The following is a 26,306-nucleotide window of genomic DNA, read 5'->3' on the forward strand; positions in this document are numbered from 1 at the left end:
AATTAACTTTCGTTCGTTAATGGAAGTGATCCCAAAACGAATTCTGCTTTCCTACGTGATTCATTTTGTAGTCCATTCTAGTTGTCTTATTTGCTTTTCGTATAAACGGCTTCTTTCAGATTAGACGACCCCAATATCCATTTTTAGTCAACAAATGTTTAGTTGTCTGTGGACAAACATGAATTCCATATTTTTTTTTTCAATTTACCGATAGTAATAGGAGTTCTTTGGTAAGGGTGCTCTGCGATAGTCCTTACCAATCGCTTATCAGTACGATGATCAAGCTACAGTTTTTTGAATGTGGATGAACGTGGTCTTTTTACAATTTTTAAAATTTCGTTCAAAGTCTTTTTGCTTTCCATTAAAATTGTCTGGTTTCCACTTTACATTCTTTTTTGTATTGAGAAAACAAAATAATCAACTCTAAAACTATAACAAACATTTTCACTCACGATAAACGAACGGAATTTCGCGAACGAATGAAAATTTTTATAAAATTTGGTAAAAGGGTGAAGTCGGAAACTAATTTGTTTTCAATGTTACCCCTTTGGGTTTTACATTTATTCCTAGTACTGTTTTTCATAAAATGAATAATGCGAATATTTTAAGTCTATCATTATTAAAAAAGAAATAATATAGTTATGATTTTCAAAAAAGGTATTTTCCACTTATGCAAATTTGTTTAAAAAATCAAAATTTTCTATATTCTTATAACTTTTCAATTCGACTCAAAAAATGTTCATCAATAAAAAGATTTCCTTTTACCACGCAAATTTTTGTCTACCCTTTTTGAAAGTGAAAGAAATATCAACTCTCTTTTCGTTTATTTCCGAAAAATGTATTTCTACCATATTTTTTGAAGTTTTTCTCAAAGCTTTTGCAGAACACTAAATTTGTTTAAATTTTTAATTTAAAAAATTAAACTCACCATCCATATTCTCAAAACGATTAGTTCAAGAAATTTGGTTGAATAATATGGAAGAACTAAAGAGGTTTTTGATACCCTTTTAATAAGAGCATTAGAAAAGAATGAAACTTTCAAATTGAGTCAAAATTGATTTGGAATTAAACACAAGAAAAGAAGCAACTTTTTCTTTAGTAAAAGATGAGTTAAAACTTTTAAAAAGACTTTTTTATTGTTTAATGAACATTGTGTGAATAAATGAATTATTATATTAAAAGATATTACTATACAAACTTATTATTTATCAACAAAGTAATTTTTAAATCAAGTAATCTAAACTTTAGAGAATATAATATAAAGCTATGAATTATGCACTGTTAACAAAAAGTTTTAAACTTACAATAATTTCTAAGACTTTTTTTTGACATTTCTTTGGCTAGACTTTTATAATTTTGTGTTAATAAATATGACAAAAATACAGTTTTGATGTTCATCACCCAGCATATGCCACAAACAAGGCTAAAGCTTAAGAATTTTGAAATAACATTCTGTTTAAAAGATTTCATGTTATATATTTACATAAGTGGATATATTATGTACATTTTTACATCTAAACTAACTTGTTCCGTTTTTGCGTCGTTGAATTCGATTTATTGCTTGTATTTGCGACACTTTGAGCTCTGACGTTCTAAAAATATCCTTGCCTATAGACGCAAACATAACAATGACACCTCTTTTTTGCTGACGTTTAACACTTTAAACTGGCTCCAGTCAATCAATTCGGTATAATAGTTGAAGTTCTTGACAAATCTGAAACAATCAGCTACAGACTACAGACTTACGACACCAAGTAACTTAGAAGCCTCGCGAAGCGAACTTAAAAGACTTAAATTGTGTATTATTGTTAGAAATCACTCAAACAAAAAATCAATAGTAAACAAGTAGTTTTTGTGTAAAGTTATGTTTATATCAACACGAGGCGTGTAATAAATTTCTGAAAATTACATTAATTTTATTTTTGCTGTTCAAACATCACTTCAAGAAGGAAATATTCTAAGCAATTGGCACGTGTTCGTTGTTCGCGGTGGTTATAGGTACGTATACTCAATCTAGGAGGTGCATTTTTTAAAAACAGAAAATTCAAAACTGGCTTGAACAACTTACTCGTACTCCGTGTACATTTCGGAGAACCTATTCTTCTTTGTTTTCTGTAAGGGACTTTGGAGTATTGGCATTGTAACCGGAAGTAGGGAAAATAGTGGAGAGTTTATAGTTTTTTTCAGTGTTGTTTTTTGAGGTGGCTGTTTTGTTCGTTGTTCGGTGGGGGTGTGTTTTTAATTTTATTGTGGACATTTTGTTAGATTTATAAAAGATTTCAATATATTTTATAGTGTCAACAGGGAAATCCTCGTAAATCAATTTGAAGAGGGTTTTTGTTTTGTTCTCCTCTTTTTTTGCGTTTGATTTTGGTGTAGTTCCTTGTTTTCCAATTGTGAGTCTCATTTCAACGAAATACAATTGTTTTTTTTTTAGTTTATGTAAATTGAAACTTAATTGACTAAGGACTGAATGACTAATTGGAATTGTTTAAATGAGGTAGGCAAGGCACCTACTGCCAATGCCTGTCAGTAAAATTATTCATTAGACGACATAGAGTCTTAAGGGCTTAGGGTTATGTTGAAGTTACTATAATGGCATTGGCAGAGCTTATTCCTTTTTTTGTATTTTGCCATGATACGTTGAAAAAAACGGAGCTTGCTTTTACTGCTTTATCTAAGCTATTGCATACAAATTGGTAAGCAGTATTTTGGTTTTCTTTTACTTGAATATTTGTGTCAGTTTAAGATTCATTGAATTTTGGTTTTCAAATAATTAAATACAAAAGAAAAAGTTAAAAATTCAAGATATATTCTGTCGAAAACAGTAGTTTTATGAATTGATATGTAATTATGTAACATAATTTTAAGTTTAAAAAGTATTTATTTTTTTTTTTTCAATTTTAAAAACAATCAAGGCGAAGTGTTTGGTTAGCAATAGCTTAAACCGAGAATGGGAAAAATTCAACTTCTTTTTATTTTACTTAAAGTTACTCTTTTAAATTCAAAATGAGACTTAGAAAGAGCTTCAGAAGCAAAAATTTGAAAAAAAAAGTCAGCTAAGTAGTTTTAACATTATCTCCAAAAGTGTAAATTCAAGTTTATGGTTTATACCTCACTTCAAATTGTACTTTTTGAACTTTATTCTCACATTCGCAGTGGAAAAAGAATTAAATACACCTTTATTTGATACCAAAATAAATTAAAAATATATGTTCATGTTTCTTAGTTTTTTAGAAGATTTCGTACCAATGTTAGTACATACTATCTGAAACATTTTATTTTTACTGTTCTTCAAATTTTTGTTCTCTATCAACAAAATTTATACGAATTTTATGTTTTAAGCGTTTTTTGTGGTCATTTAATATAAAATGAAAAAAAAACTACTCAAAACTTCAACTTTTTGATTCTTGTTTCATATGATTTGTTTTCTTAAAATAAGGGGAATGTGCAACTTACAAAACTCACGATAGAAAAAATTGGTCAATATTTTTTAAAATTTTTTTTTAAATGCCTCCTTTTACTTGCGACTTATAAGAACTATATGGCAAGTACTGCCTTCGTTAAAAAAAATTGAACTCGAGATTTTCATCAAACATGACATTACGATGGTAGAAATATCGAAAAATTGGATCCCTCGATTCCGTCCGTCTGTCTATCCTCGCCCTACAGCTAAAAGCATTGGGTCTATTGATTTCCAATTTAAAAATTAAATTTTTAAGCAAATTCGCTTAAGGCGTTTTTTTTCATTTTTTCAGGACGAACGATAACAGATATCACCACACAATTTTTTGGGTACAAAATCAAAAATTCACAAACCGATAGGTTTTTATTAAATTTTCTCTAATATTTGGCTTCTTACATTATAAAAATACTTCTATTTTTTTCTAACGTTTTCTCAAGAACTAATGAACTGATTCAAATATTTTTTCTGCGAAAGTTCTTATACTGTCTCAATCAAATTTGATGATCAAAATGTTAACGTTTTAAATTTTGATTAAAAAAAATATTAAACCTTTTTTTTTTTAAATTCGATTTCTCGAGATGGTTTATAATTTTTGTATAAAATGAAAATTTTAAACTGCAACTGAAATTAAAAAATGTATATAAGTATGTACATATAAAAACCGGATGACATTTCAATTTTTGAAAACACACTTTTTTGTAGGTGTATTTTTAAATCTTAAAGTACAGGAAATACTTTTTTGCTGTCTCTTTGAATGGATGAGCAATCGTTAATTTTATTTTAAGTTCCTAATTGAAAAAAAAACTTACTTACAGTTTTTATGAAAATTTACATGACAAAAAAAATGATCAGATATTTTGATGATTACTACTAATTTTTCTGAAAACCACATATCTACATCAATCTAGATCAATGAACTCAATTCGTAAAAGATCAAAAAAAAAGAGGCTGGGATGCGACCCACACTGATAACTTCCCATCCCGTCTGTAGATTTCTCTTGCTTAAAAGTTTGCCTATATGTACTCGTATCAATTTTTACCAAATTTGCGTACTATTTTTTGTTGATTTTATTTTTTATGAAAAAACGGATTGTTGGATTTTTATATAAAAATTACTGAATGTCGAAAACAATATTTCCCGTGAAATAAAATAAGTTTGAAGCCAATATTTTTAATTTTTGAAAATTTATTTGAGTCGAAATAAATTTTTACCAAGTTTTAGTATTGTTTTTTTTTTTAGAGTTTTATTTTTGTAAAAAAACTATCAATTCTATTTTTTCAAAATTGTATCGAATATTGAAAACAATATTTCTTATAAGATAAAATTTTTACCAACTTTGAGTAATGTTTTTTTTAAATTTTTATTTTTTATAAAAAAAATATTAATTTGATTTTTCTCAAAATTTTATCAGATGTCAAAAACATTATTCTTCCTTGCACAAAATTGTTTTAGAGAGGAAATCATATTCCAGTCGTAAAATTTTGGAGGTGACAATTTTTTTTTCAGTTTTATAGATTTATAAAAAAACCGTTAAATGGATTTCTTAAAAAAAAAATATACTTCTTTGATATCACGTTACAATATATTATATAAAATTTAATTCAAGCCTCTAGCGTTTTTGATTTGTAAGATATTTAGAGTTAACCAAAATTTTCACCTTTTTTCAAACTGCTATAGTATGGGCTCACGCAATTTTCTTGAGAGCCTTTTCTGCATTATTATCTGTATAACAAAATTTATTTGAAGTCGATAGCGCTTTTGGTTTTTGAGCTATGGACGACCAAAAAACGGTGCGAACGTACGTACACACGCACGCACAGACATCTTTCTAAAAATCTTTTATTTGGAATCTACGGACCTTGAAACGTCGAGAAATGTCAAAACTTTCAATTTGACAAATCGCACCCATTACAATAACTTCCTATGGGAAGTTAAAAATGTTCGCACATATAGTTGTTCTTCATTGTTTACTTGATTGACCAATTATTTAATTGTATAAATTAAAACAAAAAATTCAATGAAAATCGATAATTTTTCCACATTTCAATATTTGTATTTTCCAACTCAGTGTCACTTGAAAATTAATTTTTAACTTCCCAACTAAGTTTCGGAAACTAGAGATTTGTGCATAAATACTGTCTAATTAATTTACATTGGTCGCATAAACATAAATGTAAATGCTTTTACGAGTACTTGTAATTCAAAAGAATGCTTGAACTTAAAAAACCCTACTTTCAATATTGAAGCTTTTAGCGTTTCAAAATTTAAAGCAAAAGACTTGCATATACTTTTTGTATTATACTAATTATTGCCAAAACATAAAATGTAAAGGTTGATTAAATTTAAAGGGACGATGTGGATTTAAAATAATTGATATTGGTATAAACCATTATTTCGTTAGCTGTGTGGCAAGTGGCACCCTCTTGTTAAAGCCACATATCGTCCACATCTAAACCTTCCAATTTAAACCAAAACAAATTCGTTATCATCTCACGAATACGAACAACATTCACAGTAACAATTACTATTGGATTATCAATCGCCCAAATGCAGCAATTCTGCGTTTTGACGAATCCACTGAGGTGAAAATGTGAAGATGAATTTCTTGGAAAATTAATCACCCGCTGTTGTCCATTTTTTGCCAATATTTAGATAATTGACGACGCTCGAAATGGTTAAAAGGTTTTTGCTAATGAGTTAATACACCTTGTAAATGCAAGTCTTTATGCATAATATTCATCAACGACGAGGGCTGAATTATTGATTACTATGACGAGCTGAGGTGGATGTCTATCACTCTATCATGAACGGTTCCGTGAAATAAGGTCAAGTTAAATAAGACCAACTTTCAAAACTTGGCCTTACTACACTTTGCAAAAATGAAGTGAAAAAAGGCCAATTTTCAGCAATTGATCATATTGCACTCTGACAAAATGGAACTATTTTGAAAAATAAAACTAACTTATTTTTACGGTGAGGTATGTAACCCCCCTGCTAGGACACACTATACGATTTGGGCTAGGTGCGAGATTTAGTGCATGAAAAGTTTCTTTGCTTTAATGGCAAACAATATCGTTGAAAGTCAAATAAACCGAATTTGGCTTTATTTCACATTTTTTTAATTGTATTAAGACCACACTTTACAAAAGTGAAATAAGGCCATTTCTTGAAATTTAGCATTGTGTTGTTCACATTTAATATTAAACACTAAAATTGTTCCTACCTTTACAAGTGTAAACGGAAGCTTATTGTCATATTTTCAGTTTTTTAACTGAAATAAAGTCGTATTTTTTCTTTTAAATTACCACTTTGGTTGAAACCCAATTAAATCCCCTATTTTATTGGATAAATGATTCCTTGGTCAGCTCTCTGTCAATGACGACAAATTCTGTAATGAAAAAATATCTGAAATATCATGGTCGATTATAAATGTCATAATTCAATAATTATCTCCTCATTAAAAGGTAAAAGTGATTCCTCCATCTTGCTTACTTCAAAACAATAATATCATATCAGTTACATATTACATTAATTAATAAAAATGTTCCAACTACGCACTGTTGAAGTTTAATTACAATTTTAAATCATTGCATTATTTTTGCTCATTTCTTCAATACTTGGACTTAGACTTCACTTTAAAGTAGTTGAGTATGTGAGGTGAACTTAAGCTTCATCTATTCACAGTTTAATGCATTTCTGTATCTTTTACGTTTTTCCCATTTAAATTGAAGATGATAGTTTGCAGATGAAGAAACGAACAGAAAGAAAGTAAAAATGTATAAAATGATGATTGATGGTTTTCCGTTAGTATTTTTTTTACTAAATATCATTAATTGAATTGAATATAATTACCTTTTTTCTTGAATTGTTTCGGAAAGAATTGTTAATTTAATTCGAAAGTAATGAAAAAAAACAACAAGAATAAACAATCACGAAGCGTTATACATTATGGGTATATACAATTGTATAGTAGCGGTATACATGCCATATGTACTCAACTCAGATGCAATCGAATTGGTATTGAAACCGTGACCATACACAACAACGTTAAAGATCAAAGAAAAAAAATGTGCTACCATCTTCAACGAAAAAAGTGTCGTTGTTGAGAAAATCGTATTTTTTAAAACATTTTTAAATTATTTATTCATAGAAATTAATTCAACATATTTTCAGAATTAAGGAAAACAAAATACTTCTGAAAAGAAGATAGAATCAAATTCTAAATTTCTTTTAAAAACTATCCAAATAACTTCTTTTTTTAATCATGCATGACCATACTCAATTTTAACAGATACAAACTAAGTTGGTTTTTGAAACCCTTTAAATTCAGAACCAATCAAACCAGGAACTTCTGATATTTGGAACTTAAAAAGTGGCAAAATTGTTACTTATTGACTAGCACTCATTTAAATTGTATTTTATAATTTAGGGGACATGGTATCAACCTAAATAGTTCCTTATATAAGGTATACATAAGGTATATCACCTATAGTGTTAATTCAGTTTATATATAAAATATATTATTCTTAATATTTCTACATCAATACATCATTTAAATGACCACCACACGAATTGTTGCAAGCATCGATTCGTTTGAGATCATTTTCGACCACTTTTTGACACATATTAGGCGGTATTTCAACCATAACTTGACGAATGTTGTTTTTAAGTGCTCAAGAGTTAAAGGTTTATCTGCATAAACACGGTCTTTGACGTAGCCTTACAAAAAAAAGTCCAGCTGTGTCAAATCGGATGATCTTGGTGGCCAGTTCATATCGCTAAGACGAGAAATTATCTGTGGCATGTGGCACCGTCTTATTAAAAACACCGCTGTCTTCAATAGCAGGTAAAAAAAAGTCGGTTATCATATGACCATAACGCTCCAAATTGAGGTTGACAGTCGTTCCTTTTTGTGGAAGTAATGGCCTCTCTTCTATTACTTAAGGATTCTCAGAACCCCAAATACGAAAATTATGTTTATGAACATACCCACCGAGTGATAAATGAACTCCTTTTAAGGCACGGTGTGTGGTTGTGGCAGAATCATTATTTTATTAATTTATTTCACCTACCAGTAAGAAGCTCCACAGATTACTTTAGAATTATTTAGGTAAATAAAGTAAACATTTAACAATAATAAAATTACATTTTTATAAATAAGTACCATAAATCATTTTTGAGTTTTATTTTGGAAAATGAAAGATCAAGATGTCCATTTATTTTATTGAATTCCAAAACTGACCATGAAATTTGTTCATTCATTCCGTAGTTTGTTCTATGTCTCGGTTAAAAAAGAAGGTGTCTTTCCCTCAACGGTCTTGTTGGAGCATAAATAAAAATTAAAGACAGTAAGGTAGGGCATTTAGTATGGTAGCACATAATATCACGCACAAAAATTATATCATGAATAGTTCTTCGAGATTTGAGCATCTGCAGACCTAGAAGGCTTCGCCTCGATAGGGAATTTGGACAGACATTTCAATGCATTTAATAAAAAACATATCTTGTAAAACGATTTTGGACCTTTTGAATTCTACTAAATTAGTAGAAGGTGTAGGGGTTGGAAAAATCAGTTGAATTTCCTAACATAACGACGATGGCATCAACATGTGGAACAAAATAAAATTTTGGGACACCTGAAGTACATCTAATAGGTCTTGAAGTGTATTCCTCTATTTTTACTTCTTGCACTCTACCAATTAGGAATGAGCCGATCCACTGAAGTAGACTTGAGTGTATGCCGAATACTTCAAGCTTACGAAGCAATATATTGTGACATACAGAATCGAGGGCTTTGCTGAAGTCAGTATAAATAGCATCAACTTGGCTTTGGGTTTCAATAGATTCAACTACGAAAGAAGAAAAACAAGCTAAATTAATGACGGTCGATCTTCCAGAAATAAATCCATGTTGGGCACTACTAACATGTTCCTTCACAAGAAAATCAATTTTTATTTCAATTAGACTTTCTAAAAGTTTAGGAATGGCAGATAACTTACAAATTCCCCTATAGTTTTCAACGTTGTTTTTAGAGCCCGATTTAAAAATTGGGATCAAGAAAGATGATTTCCATTCGCCCAGAAATATTCCGGAAGACAAAGAACGGTTAAAAATAATAAGCAGAGGTAGGCAAAGAGAATTAGAGCATCGTTCTAAGACAATCGCAGAAATGCCATCCACACCAGGTTTAGCGTTTGGTTTGAGACTTTGTAATCCTTCTAAAAAATCATCAGAATTAAGCTGTATTGACGCAATATCCACTTTGGGCTGATCATAAAAATGAATGAAAGCATATCCCTGAGCGTTAGAGTAATCGGATTCAAAAAACTGAGCAAAAAGTTCAAGTGTCTTACTAACCTCAGTAGATTCTTCACCTTCAAAATTCATAGAGTTGGGGATCGCAATTGATTTCCGTTTAGAATTAACAAAAGACCAGAATCGCATTGGGTCGCATTTTAAGTTCACTTCTGCGTTCATGACATAATTTCTATGCGAGAATTTACTGAGAATAATGAATTCTTTACGAAGCTTACAAAATTGGATTTTGTCATTCAAATCGTTGGCATTTTTAAACTTGTCAAAAGATTTGTTTTTTAGATTTTTAAGGTGAGCCAGCCACCTATTATACACGGAGGCTTTGAGACATTCTTTTTCAATCTACCTGGAACAAATAAATTGAAAGCATTATGTAAAAAGTCCGACAATTAAACATATTCTTCAAGTTTAAATTTAAAAATTCAGTTTTCCAGTCGATATTTCCAAGGTAGTTATCGAGTTCAACGAAATTGGTTTTTAAAAAGTTATAAGATTCTAAATAGTTATGATCAATTTTAAATAATTATATAATTCAACTTTTGTTGTAGGTTTAAACAATTTATGCCTTGTGCGATAATTCTTGTATGTAATTTAGAAGAAGGGAAAGAGAAATTTAATAATATACTTTCAAAGGCGTGGTATCCGCCCACATGCATTTAATGAAATAAGATTAGATTGAACATTTTATTTCTTAAAATCCAAATAAAAACAATAAGATGAAAAGAAATATGTGACAAAAATATTTTTATAAAAAATAGAGTTATTGCCACTCTAAGAAAAATTTTACATTTATTAATTAAAATGGGTGGGGTGACCCTTAAAAGAAAATTTAAAAAAGAAAGTTAAAATATCATACATTTATGTAATGCATACAGAAATTAAATTAAATTGAAGTTAAACATTTCAAGAAAACATCAGGTAGATCCATTTACAAAAAATTCAATACTTTCATTATCAAGACTAAGGAGCCAATATTTAACTTGTTTTATAAATAACAAATGAGAAGTTTGCATCCTGATAGAATGGGGGAGTCTATTAAATATCCGACATGAGGAAACATTATAAAAATTTCTAAAAGCGGTTGTTCGATATAGCGGTATAGAAACTTGGTTTAAAAAATTTCCAAGTATAATATAACTATCAATTATTCTAAAATTAAGATTACCTGATCTCTTAAAGAAAATTTTTAGAACTTTATAACAATACAAATGTCTCACTTAAAGAATTTTCAAATCTCTAAAAAGTGGAAAACTAGGGTACAGGCGAGGCTTACCACATATTTTCTTCAGAACACTTTTTTGCAAAACTAATAAAGGTTGTATTTTGTTATAATATGAACCTCCCCAACAAGAAATTCCATATTCTAGTTTCGAATGAAAAATGCCATAATAAATTTTAAGTAGCAGTTTGGAAGAGCATACTTTACGCAAAAAGTAGAAGTTTCTAAGAGTGCACCGAAAATATTGTCTAAGATTCTCTGTGTGGTTATAAAAACTCATTCTAGAATCAATTATTAATCCCAAATACTTGAATTCATTAACTATTTCTAATTTGAAGCATTTATCACTACAACTCATGGAATCCGTAAATTTTGTGGAAGTAACTATAGGATTACAGGTGCAGTTAAAAAGCTTGAATTTTGGACACTCAGTAGCGTGGAAAAAGAGATCAGCATTAACAATCTTTCTGCCAGACAAACTAAAAAACATTATCTTGGTTTTAGAACTTATTATCAATTTGTGCTCTGCAAACCAGATTCTTAACAAGCTGAGATCCCAATTTATATCCGATATAAGATTCAGACAACTATCTGTACCATACGATAAACCAACATCATCTGCAAAGGCTGTAAGAGAACCCTTAAAAGGCAAACTGAATAAAGAATTAATGTATACCAAAAAAAGTATTGGTCCTAAAACCGAACCTTGTGGAGCTCCCAAATCGAATGTCTTTATATCACTCCTAACACCATCAAATTTCACTCTTTGGGCTCTTAAATTTAAATAAGATCTTAGCCAATCATTAATGAATCCTCGAAACCCAGCACTTTCAAGTTTGCTAACCAAAATTTCGTGATTAACCATGTCAAAGGCTTTTGATATGTCAACAAACAATCCAGCTGTATTCTTTTTTCTATCAAGACTTACAAATATTTGAGAACAAAAATGTAACAACGCATCTTCGATTGATTTATTGCTTTGAAAACCAAATTGAACATCACTGAAAAATTTTGTTCTCTTTAAAAAGCTCACCATTCTATTTTTTACAGCTTTTTCAAAAATCTTACTTATCGAAGGCAAGAGTGATATAGGTCTATAGTTACCCAGATCATTAGTTGCTCCTTTCTTGAAAAGTGGCAAGATATTGGCACATTTAAGAGCTACCGGAAATACTCCAGAAAAAATACTTTTATTAAAGATATGTGCCAAAACATCAATTATAAAACATGCTACATTTTTCAAACAAACATTTAAAATGTCATTTATATAGAATACTTTTGATTCGTTTTCGTGTTTTCCTTTAAATATTATATTTTCTTTTGTAATGTTAAAATTGTTTGTCATAAATTTATCAAAGATATTAAAGATGTAAAGAAAAAAATTCTAAAAAAGAATAGAAATAATAACGTTTTTAACATCTGGTAAAATTTTGAGAAAAATCGAATTGAAATTATGTAAATATGTAAATAATGTAAGCTTTAAACTGCAAATAAAACTAAACTTGAACTTGAACTTGAAGGCAGAAATTGATGCGTATAGATCTAAGCTTAAACCTTATTTTAGCACAACAGTAATATTTATTTTACATAAGAAAAAATTAAACTTAATATTTATTTTATATTAATAATAAATAAGTTAATTACCAATACAAAACACAGTTTAAAGAGCCAAGTTCTACATCAGGTATACAAACAACCTGAGTGTATAGGTCTGCCATAAAAATATATTAAATTTGAAACTCAGAATAAGCAGTGTGATATCGATAACAACTCACATTAATAACTTTTAATTCTTAAGAAAATGTTTCTATAAATCGTATAAAAATAACATACGCCGATTTCAAAAACTAAAAAATAAAATACAACACATCTAATGAAATTTTCCTTTGAATAAGTACATTTCCTTAACATATTTCCAAATGTTCTTCATTTTACAAACCTAAGTCCGTATAGCATTTATGCAAACTGTGTTAGAAAACCCATAGCATAGCACTTTAAGGCCTAGATGCCTCACTGCACTGCACTACCTAATGCCTATGAACAAATAAGTTTTTCTTTAACTAAGGCATCGTTCTACGTCTTTGTCTTCACCGCATATCGTTGGTTATGGTAAGGCTTTAGAGTAGAGAGAAGTAAAAAAAAAGTAACTACCTATAGAAAATGTGCACGCAAAATTGTCGATTTTAGTGAATGAAGTGCTGAAGAGTGGAAACATGCTCATTTTATTGGTTGCAAATTGTTAAGAAAGTTAGTTAAGTTTTTTAAACGAGACCTCTGACAGGTGGTTTTAAAGTTTGCCGTTCATTTGGATTTAAATTAAAGCCTTCTCAAGCTAATTTGAAAATTGAATTCGCGAGGTAAAGTTTATAGTGTTTTGTCGAGTGCTGTTTTGTGTGTCCGTTATTTTTTGTTCGTAAAACAAAATTTAAAGTATTACTTAACCAGTTTTGTAATAAACTAGACAAATATTATTTTCTAACAAAGAGACATCCTTGTTCTTGGGAGCATTTAAATTAAACACAAAGTCTGGAGAACAAAAAAAAAATAAGATCCCTGAGTGAGATTTATAAGTTTTTAAAATAAATGATACTTTAAACTAAGACTATAAGGCTCTAAGAAATAAAGAATTAAATAAGCAATCTTTTAAACAATTACTTTAACTTTTTATTACAAGTGAATTCGATTAATTTTGGTTTAAATGGGGCAGGATATGTGCAGCTTTAAAACATTTTAAAAACTCTGTTGACAATAGTTAATATTTGGTCTTTAAATATTCCATTTTTTGAGTTGTGAGAACGCAATTAATAGTTGTTTAGCTTTGAAAAAAAAATAAAGTTTTAAACTAAAGTTTTTAAAAACAAATTTTTCTTAAGCATTTGTCCTAGTTTACTTCCCATAGGATGTTATTTTAATTGGTCTGATTTTAAAATGTTGAAATTTCTCGATGCTGGTCCCTAGAGTGGAAATAAAAGATTTTTAGAGAGATTTATGTGTGTACGTATGTTCGTGTGTCCGTACGTTCGCGACGATTTTTTATCGTCCTTAGATCAAGAACCAGTAGAGATATAGACTTCAAATAAATGTTGTTATACAGACAATAATGCAGAAAAATGCAAAAAGGGCATTCGAAAAAATTGAGTGGGTGTTTTTTTACCATAGCAATTTAAAAATATATGTCTCTCGAATCAAAAAACGCTAGAGACTTAAATTAAATTTTATATTATATATTGTAACGTGAAACCAAACAAATATATTTTATGGAAAAATACTATCAAAAGTTTTTTTTATAAATCAAAAAAAAAATATGTGTCACCTCGAATATTTTACTAGCAAAAAATGATTTTATCTCCAAAATAATTTTTTGTTACGAAAAATAACGTTTTTAACATCTGGACAAATTTAGAGAATTGATAGTTTAAAAAAAAAAATATAAAATCATTACTCAAAGTTAGTAAAAATTGAATTTCGACTCAAATATCTTTTCAAAAATTTAAGATTATGGCTACCATTCAACATTCAGTAAGGTTATGAGAAAAATTGAACTGACAGTGTTTGTTATAAATAATAAAATCCTAAAAAAACATTGCTAAAACTTGGTCAAAATTTAGTTTAGACTACAATATCTTTTCAAGAATTTAAAATATTGGCTTCAATCTAATTTTATCTCACAGAAAATATTGTTTTCGACCTTCAACAAAATTAAAATCTATACAAAATAGTACGCAAATGCTATTAAAATTAGTAAAAAAGGGGTTTCGACTAAAAATCTCGTTAACAAAAATAGTTTTTGAAATCAAACTATTTCATAATATGCATTTTTAAATTTCTAAGAATTATTCAATTGTCAACTTTTTTATAAAACACGAAAACCTACGAATTTGTTAAGCAAGAAAAATCACCAGAGGGGGTGGGAAGTTATCAGAGTGTGGGTCGCATCGCAGCTTCTTTTTTTTTAATTAAGTTTTGGTGCTGGTCTTCGATTTAAGCTAATTCCTCGAATTTAAAAAATATTGAAAAGAAATATTTTATACTTAGAAAGCCATCACAAATTTAATATAAACAATATCTACTTCACGAATATATTAAATATTTAAATATGATACCTCAAAAACATGAAATGGTAAATTGATTTTGGTAAATAAAATCACAAACCCTTAAGAAAAAATAATAATTTTATTTAAAGTTACAATATCTTGTCAAAAAGTGTTATAAAAAACTGAATTAAGAAAAAAACAAAATCCAACAATTTTAAGTAATTTGTTTTAAAAATTTCTCAAAAAAATAATCATGTATGAATAATTATATTAAGAATAACAATTCTTAAAAGTGCATAAATAAAATTTGGTAAGTCGATTTGCCTACTTTGGACATAAAACTATCAAAACAATATACTCAACTGGGTCCCACGCACTTGTTCATACCCAAAGGATCTTTTTTTTTTTTGGAAAATCGTTTTTCTTACAATTAATTGTTATATAAATTTTGTCGAAATATTTAGAAAAAGTTTTTGGTATGCAATTATAGAGTGCTTGTGAATATAAGATTAAATTTGAAAAAAAATTTAAAATTTAGACAATATTAGAACTTGTTGAAAAACAAATTTATTAAAATCTGTTGAATAGTTTCTAAGAAAATTTAAAAACAAATAAAGATTTTATGGGGTTTATCCTTGTGTAGCAATATTAACAAATATTTTTTATTTTCAAAGGAGAAAAGTTAAAAAAGTTAGAGAAAATTTCATGAAAATCTATTTTGGGCAAATTCAAATTTTCAAGTTTTTGCACTTTTGAAAAAAAAATATTTGTATGAGTATTAATTGTATTATTGAAAAATAGACGGACAGAATCACCTGAACCATTTTTTTTTTAAGTTCTATGCAATTATTTCGTGTTTGATTAAAACCTTGAATTCGAAAATTCTTTAGAAATGCCATTTATTAGATCTTATATATCGAAGGTGAAAAGGATTAACTAAAATATTGAATTTTAAAAACTAGATTTTGTATTTTTTTTAAACCGACTAAGAAATCGTTGGACCTAGTTTTGTGGATTTTCTTTGTAATGTACTTTAGCAAATTATTAAAAATTTAAGTTTTATTTTTTGACATTGTAAACTACTTGGGTGGAGATACAGAGAGAAATGCAAGATTAACTTTAATTGGCGTTAATATATAAAGGGTGATTTTTAAAAAGCCATAGGAAAGTTTAAAAAAAACACATAAAATTTATAAAAAAAATCACAAAATCTTTATTTGAATCGATAGTACGGTCCATAAAATTCAATGTTTGAAGAATATTTTATTCAAATGTTGACCTTGACTGCGCCTCTAATAGTCCATCTACTAAGTCAAATGTTGGCATGCTCTTACAAACATTTCGGCCGGTATCCCACGAATAAATGCTTCAATGTTGTCTTCCAATGCCTCAATTAAAGCGGGCTTGTTTGCATAGACATGAGCTTGAACATAGTTCTACACAAAGGCGTCTAAAGGCGTTAAATCGCACGATATAGGCGGCCAATTGACCAGTCCCGAACGTGAAATAAAATCATCACCGAACTCTCCTCTCAATAAGTCCATTGTTGCCCGTGTTGAGTGGCATGTGGCAACGTCTTATTGAAACTACATGTCATGCAAGTCAAGCTCTTACATTTTGGGAAAAAAAAGTTGGATATCATCTCATGGTAGCGCTCACCATTCCTAGTTACGTTAAGGCTAGCATCATTTTGAAGAAGTACTGAAGCAATATTACGTTGCAGTAAGTCGTTCGTTCATTCTTGCACTAGCTGTGTTTTGAAAGGCATCACCCCTAAATCCTTCCGCAAAATTGTCCACGTTGTTGAGTAACAGAGGTCCAATTGCTGCGAACGGCCGGTGCGGTGACGGATCGATAATTGATGGTCATTATTATCACTGGCCGATACAGCTGTTTAAACCAGTGTTTTCAAAAAGATAATAGCTTAAAAATCACCCTTTATAAGGCCTCATAAAATCGGTTATTAAATTTGTTTTTAGGAATTCCAAACAAATCGTACATTAATCGCAATTTTTAAGACAAAAATGAGTTCTATGCAAACTTTAAGCATAAAGCTTAGGCCTCCAAAAAAATAAATTAATTAGCTCTGGTCGATGTTGTAGACTGTGGTAAAGCAGCCATGTTGATTTGATAATGTCTAACATTTTTTGAATTTTAATTTTTATAAATAAGTAGCTAAGTAAATAATTAATATACAGATAATAAATCACAATGTCCCCAAATCTGTTTGAGAAAGCTTAAATATTCAAAGTTGAAAAATGCTCTTCATTTCTATCTTATCAGTTTTAGCCGCTCTACCCTTTCAAGCAAAGACAACTGATTATTATAATAAAAATTATACATTTAAACAACTTGAACCCCTTTAAATCGTTTCAATAAGGAAAAAGACCGAAATAGCCCGATACTCTAAAATCTACACAACCCAGAACTTACAAGGATTAAAGTGACAAGGCAATTTCGTAAATACTTGTTCCGGTGAATGTTAATGTACATGTACTGCACATGTATCGAACTGAGCTTGTTTATTCTATTTTACAAATAAATTTAATTTTAAAATATTGGTTTTTAAAATAAAAACCAAGGGCCTATCTCACCAAACACTTTTCTTTTCACTTTGCAACTTTACAAAAAAATAATATCCTGCAAAGTAAAAGTTGCAAAGTATTTCACAAAATTTTCAAAAGAGACTTTTTACTTTTCAAATTTTAAGAATTTATTTGAAAAGTTTAAAGTAAAAGTGTTTTAATATTTTAAATTACAATTTGTAATTAATTCGTATTTTTAAAAGTTTCTTAAAATTGTGTTTATTAAAATAAAATATATACACACAAAAAAGAGCATTGTCAGTTGTATCTATCAAATTAGCGTAAATAATGCAAAATAATATGGTCGATTGGATTGGATATAATAAAAAGTTTCCCCGTCTTGAAAGTTGTGAAAAATGAAAAGCTACATAAGAAAATCCTCCTTGAAAACAGGAAGAATCTAGTGGCCACCAAATGGTATTAGAGAGAAATTCATCAATGTTAATATTTGGCACTCGATGAACGGTTTCATTGCTTATTCTTGCATGTATGCAACACCGTGTTATTGAGCCCAAAACATGTGTATTTCTTAAGTTATTAAATTGAGTTTATTTCCAATTTTAGACAAGACAAATTCGATGGTAATTTTCGTTAATCAAAAACTCTCTTTTGTCGAAAAAGCATATCTGATATCGAAGTTAATTTTTTGTTTCACTACATTAGCCACTATTATTAACTTCTTCGTTTTCCCAATATTTTTCAAAACGATAAATTTTTTTATAAATTATTTCACAATACCTTTTTTATTTTGCTTTAAGTTTTCAAATTACATTACCCCTGTTTTTTTGGCATTCTATAAATAGTATAGTAGAAAATTCCCAATAAAACGCATCAGCAGTAGACTAATTTTTGTATTTAAAATTGGTACAACTGAATGAAGATCTGCCAGAATAATAATAAAAAAAACGCCAATAAAGAAAGTTTTGTGAAAATCAAAAGTTAAAATTAACTTCAACAAAAAAAACTAACTTAAACTAATAAAATTGACAATTTTCAAAACGAAATGTTAAGAAAACATTTGAAAATTGCATTCTATGAAAAAATTTCATTTAACAATTGCTTCAAGGAGAGAGTTTGTTCGTAGACTACTACATTAAAATGCGGTTTTGAATCGAGCTTGAAGCTCGACGCAATCCTTTATACACCTGAATCTAGTTGAAATGAGCTTGAGCCGAGTCAAAATTTGCGAAAAAAACCTGTGTGGAGGAGCTGTTTTTTTATAAAATGCATTATGGTACGTTGTTTGCATGTTTGTGTACAAAAAATATAGTTTTGTTTTCATAAATTTTTTAAAAAAAAATTGAACATGGATTATTATGTTATGTTATGGAGGAATTATTCAGTTTTTCATTATTTAACACGAATCAAACTATCTCACTTGCACTTCATAAGAAACACAATTTGCATTTTAGGAAGTTCTGTCAAACTTAATCATTTTAAATCTTCTTGTGCGGTGGGAACACCAAAAAGATTTATTTATTCTAAACTGTTTAAACCTTTGATTTAAACATAGCAAAACTTAATTATGTTTTCTATAAGCGCAGTTAGACCATTTTTAATAACAAAACTAAATAATGTCAACAGTAATAGATTGATTTTTTTTACTAACATTTGAGAACAAAATCAAATAAGATCCATTCGAGACTCGTATAAATGTCAAAAACCGATATGTAGTAAGATTCTACTCTAACTTTTATCGGTAGTATCCATACTGCGGTTATTGTTTTTGTTATTCGTGTAAGATCCTACTATACTATTGATAGATTTTCCAACAAAACACGGGTATTGAAGGATGGCTGCGATGTGGATGGATTTAGAAACTTCTACAAAATTAAACAGTTTTGAAACTAAGATAAATCAACGGGTTAGCCCCGAAATTTCAAAAATGTATGTTCTTTATAAAAGTTCATGTATCGGATTTTTCAATAGGAGTGATATCAATGAAATTCTTTATTCCTGTGAAAGCACGTTCGAAGCCATTATGTATGAAACTCAAGCATAAGTGCAGTATCTGCTGCAAATATACGTTCTATATTCGTACGAAGTTCATCAATCGTCGCTGCCCTCCAGATCCATCCAATTGCGTCAATTTAGTCTTGTAAGGATTTAGGCCAAGTTCTTTTCGCAAAATTCAACAAAACAAAGTCACAGAGATGACCAACGCTTGAGAACGACGTGTGAATGACACATTTGCGCTTTCTGCACCTGAAGCCTCAGCGGCAGCAATATTCTTGACACTTCGGGCACTTCTTTGTCTCACTGACACGGAACATTTTGTACTTTGCCTGTGGATTGTATTTTTTTCACTAGACGCTCAATTGTTGACCTGCTAGGATGGTTATGACAGCCATAAATTGGACGTAGCGCTCTTAACGTTGACTCGTTGTTGGCTCAAATATCTTTCCATCATGAAATGGCAAACCTTACTGAAGACGAAGACAAAATGTCAAAAGAGTGGCAAGAAATATGGCGTCGTATGACGATCTAAGATTGCAACGTCCTTGTTAAAAAAAAAAAAAACAGTACTAACAATTATTTCTATTTGCATATTACTGAAAAGCTTTTAAAATTTCTAAATATAATTTGCAAAGTTTATTGTTTGATGAAACAAAAAGAATAAATACTTTGCAAAATAACAAAACTTTTCACTTTTCAGAAAAGACCACTTTGCAAATTTGGGTTTTTTGAAACGTATTTTACAAAGAAAAAACCACTTTTTATTTCAATATTTTTCTCTTAGCTAATTTACGTTTGTTGAAACGTAATTTGCAAAGTAAAAATGCAAAGTGTTAAGTAAAAAGTGAAATAGGGCCCAGATGTCTTATTATAATGTAGAAAATCTAACGTCCCCTACTTTTTCAGTCATGTTAAATACGCTTTGCTTCTCTCAAAAACTTCTTAAAACTTGTTTCTATTCCGATCTATGGGTTTTCAATATTTCTAATTATTATTTTTTCAACTAAAAATTTAATTTTATTATATCAAATGGAACAGACATATTTGAACAAAATATCAACCATATTGAGTTTTAAACTTTAAACAAATTTACAATTTACAACGAAACGAAACACAACATTAAACAGCTCTTTAAAGTCACCTTTTTTTGAATAAATTTTAAAATTTATTGATCTTTGCAGGTTCGTTATTCTCGTTATACATACAATATGCATACGTTTAACCCCACTTATTCATGAAAGAGCCAACAACTAAACACCACAAGGAAAAGTGTATCCTCGAACCTTACACATATGTATGTAGAAGAGCGCAAAGGTGAAGGAAACAAATAATTTCCAAGTGGAGAGTACTTATAAGAAAGGATATTCAAATTAAATGGAGAAGACGTTGAACCGGCTACTTTATATTATATACTCGTAGTGTCTTGTATTTTGTCCAGACAACAATTTGTGGTATGAAAACGAGCCAACAGGCATAACAACAAAAATTCAAAAAAGAAACATGACTTCTTTGAATTTACACTTTTACTGCTGCAGTTACTCCAGTTGTTGTATCATGTACATGACTAACTGACCATTGAACAAAACAAGGATATCTCAAGGATTCTTTATATACACTCACTCGTTGTCGTTGCAGTCTAATCGAATATATACAAAGTTGCCTCTCCTTTTCTATTTCTCTCTAACTTTCAAACGCAAATCGTAAAAAACGTCTTTGTTTTTGTCTTGTTTTGGTTGGGAAAAAAGATACGACCGACCCGGTCATAACATAAAATTTCACCGATGTTCAAATTGTTTTTGTATATATGTAAATTCCTGCACATGGCGAACCGCTGCAAATCGATAAGTCGATGTATACAACAATTGTGGCTTGATGTAGCCGGTTAACCTAACAATACCATAGAACCCGCTTAAGTTCGATAGCTGCCGGTTAATATATCGACCACAAAATTTATCAGGTGAGCTAATTTTGTCACTTTTGAAATTTTCTTATATTAATTCTTAGTTTTACTTTTCTTCAGAAAACATCTTAAATCCATCATCTCCTTGATTGGGTGCAATATGAAAAAGTCACCACCATCCATCATCCCGTTAAACTACGACTACCAAAAGATGTCACCGTCTTCCACATCAAATGCAATGCCATCAGAACACCAGCAGAGTGATGCCAATACGTCATTTTACGACAATCAATATCAAAGCCTATTTGGTGACCCTGTTCCGCCAACGCCATCCGAAGATTATTTTGGACATCTCGATGGCAGTTTGTATGGCAGCTTTAGGAGGGATTCATATGCCTCGGCGATAGCAGATGATTTCAATAGGACGATAACTCTGGCAACAGATGGTGGGAGGAGATTATCAAGACTGTTTTCACAAATTCCAGTAACTAGCACAAATGTGGCCTTAAGTAGCCCTAGACTGGCACCAGACATACAAATTCTTCCAGATAGTGGGAGTGGTCATTCGAGTTCAGATCCGCAGGCATCACCAAATTATGGACTCTTGAGGCCAGATGATGCAACGCGGCCAGCGTTGGATGAAACATACGTGCAGAGTACTCAGGATATAGAAAGTAATGGTGGAGGTGGTATTCAGGATTATATGGAACATGGCCCGACGGCACAGGACGTTATCCGAAGGATATCGGATTTCTCGGAGGACTTCAAGTCTAATGTTGGTTCCTTAAGGTGAGTGCAACAAATCAAATACGTTTGATATTCGATACATCTTTTCTAAATATTCTTGATAAAAAACACATAATTCTTTAAAATGAAGGAAAACAAAAGAGTTGAGGTTCAAACTTTGGGATTAAATAAAATAATTTTCAGTTGAACAACGTATCAAATTTAAAAACAAATTATTTGTTTTACCTTCTCAGGGAATCACCACCTGAAGTACCAGAACCGCCTTCACGATACAATCGTCAAATTTCCAACGAATCTTACTCCAGCACAGAATGGTTTAAGCCCATTAATTCGTATCCTGAATTTACAAAAATGCCAAAAATGCGACCAAGTTCTAAGAATGTCCTCTCGATTAAACATCACGAAATGCCATCACAAGTTTCACCAGTAGCAGCTATGATTCATGACTCAAATGGCTCGAGTAGTAGTGAAGATCAAAGAAAAATCGATGCAATTCCTGCCAGACCTCCGGATCCTCAACCATCACGATTAAGATCATTACATCGTCAGTCAAGCTCTACAGACTCGATATTGCCAAGTAATTTGCCTCCTATTCCACCACCACCACTGCCACCAGCACCAGCGCCAGAAACATGTTCTCAGTTGCCTCCTGACCCATCAACGTCATCAGTCTTGGCACAACCAGTATCTCGATCAAAATCACCGATTATCGTAACTGAATCCATCACCACCGGAGCTGACTATAGGTAAAGCTTTGAATTTATAAAAATAGACTCAGTTTTTTTAAAAAACATTTTTTTTAGAGTAACTGCTCCTCGAACACACAAGAAACCCTCTTTTACGATAATTGCCAGTCTTCCACAGCCTTCCCTCGATCAGAGTCTTCAAAAGCCACCGTCGTCAGGGCTTTCACCTTTTCGTGGACATGGATTTAAAGAACCATCTGAAAATCTTCCACAAGTGATGTCTTCGGAAGGCTCCCAGAAACCAGTAGCCATGCCAAGAATGCTCCATCGAAAATCACTTTCATCGACACATCTCAAGCTTCCTAGTATAACAGGTCCTTCAGGAAAACTTCCTGGATCTGATGACTCCCCACGGCCATCAGTTCAATTCAACATGAGTGGCAGACGGGCCTCAATGCAATTGACAAACCACAAGGGAATTCTCCAGAAAGGAAAAGAACACTCATCCTCATCGCAAGACACTCCCTTGTCCGCAAAACTAGATCCTTTTGCCAGGGAAAAGAACGTTAGAAGCTGTGAAGCACTGCCACTCATAACCGATCCCTTTAGGACATCGATACCAAGGCTGAGTGCACCGCCAAGTGCACCTACAAAACCAATCATCCCGAATTTAAATCCAACAAGAAAGCAACGTGGACTTCTACGAGTCATCAATAGTGCTGACTCGAACTCACGAATTCCAGTTCGATCAAACTGGGCGAGTATGGATGACTTATCGACTCAGAAAAAGCCAATTTTATCACCAATTCGGGTTCAAGTTCGACGCCGATCTAGCTCGACGTCGCCGGAAAGAAGAAGTTCAACCCAAACCGAACCAAGAAGTTCTATTGCTTCCGATCGAAGAAGCTCCAACTTGAGCACGGTGAGAACGTCAGATTTTAGCTTTCGTCGGAATTCCCTTTCTCCAATTAAAACTCCTTTGACAGGAAGAAGGAAATCCATATTCCAGTCAGGAGTGACATCAAAATCAACACCTGCGTCGCCTTCAAAAGCAAAGCGTTCATCAAGAACTCCTCGCAAAATTGCTAAGCCCAGCACACTCTCTCCAATTATTGGAACCCCAAATAAAGATCTTCCTCCTACATCGCCGGCAAAAGGTAACCAAGCTCTTTCGATGTCCTTATCGCGAAGAGAGTCACTTTCCAAAATTCCAGTTCTTAACAGCCCGAACGGTGCCCCAGCTTCAAGGTCCAATTCGAGATTAAGTTCACAGGGAAACTCACGATTAAGTTCCAGATCAAGTTCACCTTATAAGGACTATGGACCAAGCACACGAGTTCCTTCCAGCCGTTCACCATCGCTACAATCTCTCAGACCTGAATCAAGACTGACATCGAGAGGCGGATCACGTCCAGTTTCAAGAGCGGCTTCGAGCAAGGCTCCTTCTCGATCTACTTCGCGAGCCTCAACTCGAGAAATTTCAAGAACTGCATCGCGGGCGAATTCTCGAGCCAGTTCTCGACCCAACTCCCGAATGGACCAAGCCAAGGCAATTGCGAACTCTCGTTCTAATTCTCGACTCAGCATAAGGAGTGAAAGTCCGATCAAAAGTCGAACTACTAGCCCAACCAAACCGAATCAGAGAAGCAAATCTTCATCCCGTAGTCCTCCTCCGAGGAAAACGCGAAGAAAATCGATAAGTCCTGGCAAAACCCGAACCCCAGTTGGTCAACGTAGGAACTCGAATTCACGTATTCCAGCTCGCATTCCCACCTCCAAATCACCACCAGGAATAAAGCCTAAAGCAGCAACAAGAACGAGTGAGCCGAAAAGAGCATCCCCCAATAGAACAAGTGTTCGTAAATCACCGATAAGTGCCAAAAAGCCAGTTTCAAGCGGTTTTCCGCGAGGCAGTACTAAAAGTAGTACTAAAAAGAGTACGAAAACGAGTACAGTAAGTCAAACGAAAAAGACAGCAACGGACGGAACGAATGTTCGACGGACTCCATCTTCTGTTAAGAAGTCCACAGTTAAAGCTTCAACTCCTAAACCAGCTTCAAGTCCAACAGGTCTAAAAAGTCGTCAGCCAAGCAACCTTCAATCGAGTAACCTTTCAAAGACTGACCATAAACGTGAATCTTCAACAGTCCGACAAGCTATCATTGCAGCGGCGGCGTTGAAACGAGAAGCTTCTTCCATGAGTATGAAAAAGGGTGAAATTAAAGTTGATCAATCTTCTACTAATCAAGCTGAGTCCCAGGCATTTGAGACAGCTCAACCAAAAGATGAAGGATCCAAGGGCCCACCGAAGACTCTCAAGCGTCAACCCTCCACAATGGCTTTGCTTACAATCGGATCGAAGCTTAGTCTGTTAAGAAAGCGTTCCGATAGTAACCTCAGCAAAAAGCTTGATGATGCGAAAAAAACCGCTGCTAGTGGGGATGGTTCAGCAGCCAATGGCAGCGATGCAGGGGCTGATGGTTCAACGAATGGTAAGCTTGTAGCCCTGACAAAGCCAAATGTTATTTCAATGACTACCGCTGCTATTACAGCTCATCCAGTGGAAATAAGTACTGTCCTGGCAAATCAATTGCCAAAGACAAGTAGTTCTGGGCAATTGTTGGCAGGACAAGAAGACATGGCTCTGCCAGCGGCCATATTGGAGAAATCTCAAAAAACCCTCGAGAACATACAGAAGACCGTTACCGAAGCAACTGATGAAATCCACAAGACCATCAATGAGAACTTAACTGATTTGAAGACATTGGAGAGTGACATGGGCAAGATCTCGGAGGAGCTAACCGGTTCACCATTGTCTTTGGAAAAGTCTGACAGCCTTAAGACGGTAATTGAAAAGCGTTCGCCAAAAAATGCCGATGGCAAGACAAAAGCATCAGACAAATCCGGTGGCAGTAATGTTGATGATGCCTTTGGTGAAGCGGTACAGAAATCTCCGATTCCTGCAACTCATCCTTTTGATGCAACAGTTACAGTTATCAATCCATCAAAGGGAAATAATTCAAAAGGTGCTTCAGGAGCAACAACCAGTGCCAGCGGCGGATTAGCTGTAGATGAGGATTTGGCTGAAAGGGTTAGTGAACGTGCTATTTCTGTGTTGCCAGAAGTTGACTGTGAAAGTGCAAATTTGCAGAATAACGATGCGGGATTGATAGAGGATGTGGATGTCATCAGTGGTCACTCTGGAGCTGGAAAAGATTCCAAAAACACCAGCGCCCCCCAGAACTCATCTGGTGCGAAAAATGATCAGCGTGGAGGCTTGAGTGGTGAAGAGGATATTCAAAAAGAGTAAGTTTAAAAATACATTTGTAACAACATTTTCTTTCTATTTTTTCATACCTTACCTCTAATAAGAAAATGATGAAGCTATACATATTCT

At 31.9% G+C, this 26,306-nt stretch overlaps 1 protein-coding gene across 3 annotated transcripts in view; it reads left to right on the top strand.

Annotated features, from left to right (window-relative positions):
- LOC129940164 (protein stum) overlaps positions 1-26,306 on the top strand; it is a 54,488-nt gene that overhangs the window by 4,912 nt on the left and 23,270 nt on the right. Inside the window, exons 2-6 of one of the 3 annotated variants that reach the window (XM_056048419.1) lie at positions 20,758-21,533; positions 21,597-22,265; positions 22,457-22,969; positions 23,027-26,000; positions 26,061-26,215. In XM_056048419.1, the coding sequence (XP_055904394.1) occupies positions 21,637-22,265; positions 22,457-22,969; positions 23,027-26,000; positions 26,061-26,215 (4,271 nt within the window). In that variant the 5' untranslated portion in view covers positions 20,758-21,533; positions 21,597-21,636. Of the gene's footprint in view, positions 1-20,757; positions 21,534-21,596; positions 22,266-22,456; positions 22,970-23,026; positions 26,216-26,306 lie in introns of all 3 variants that reach the window. The other 2 variants (XM_056048420.1, XM_056048417.1) reach the window with 2 other exon arrangements.

The sequence above is a fragment of the Eupeodes corollae genome, chromosome 1, assembly GCF_945859685.1.
Source record: "Eupeodes corollae chromosome 1, idEupCoro1.1, whole genome shotgun sequence".
In the NCBI taxonomy this organism is placed as follows: domain Eukaryota; kingdom Metazoa; phylum Arthropoda; class Insecta; order Diptera; family Syrphidae; genus Eupeodes; species Eupeodes corollae.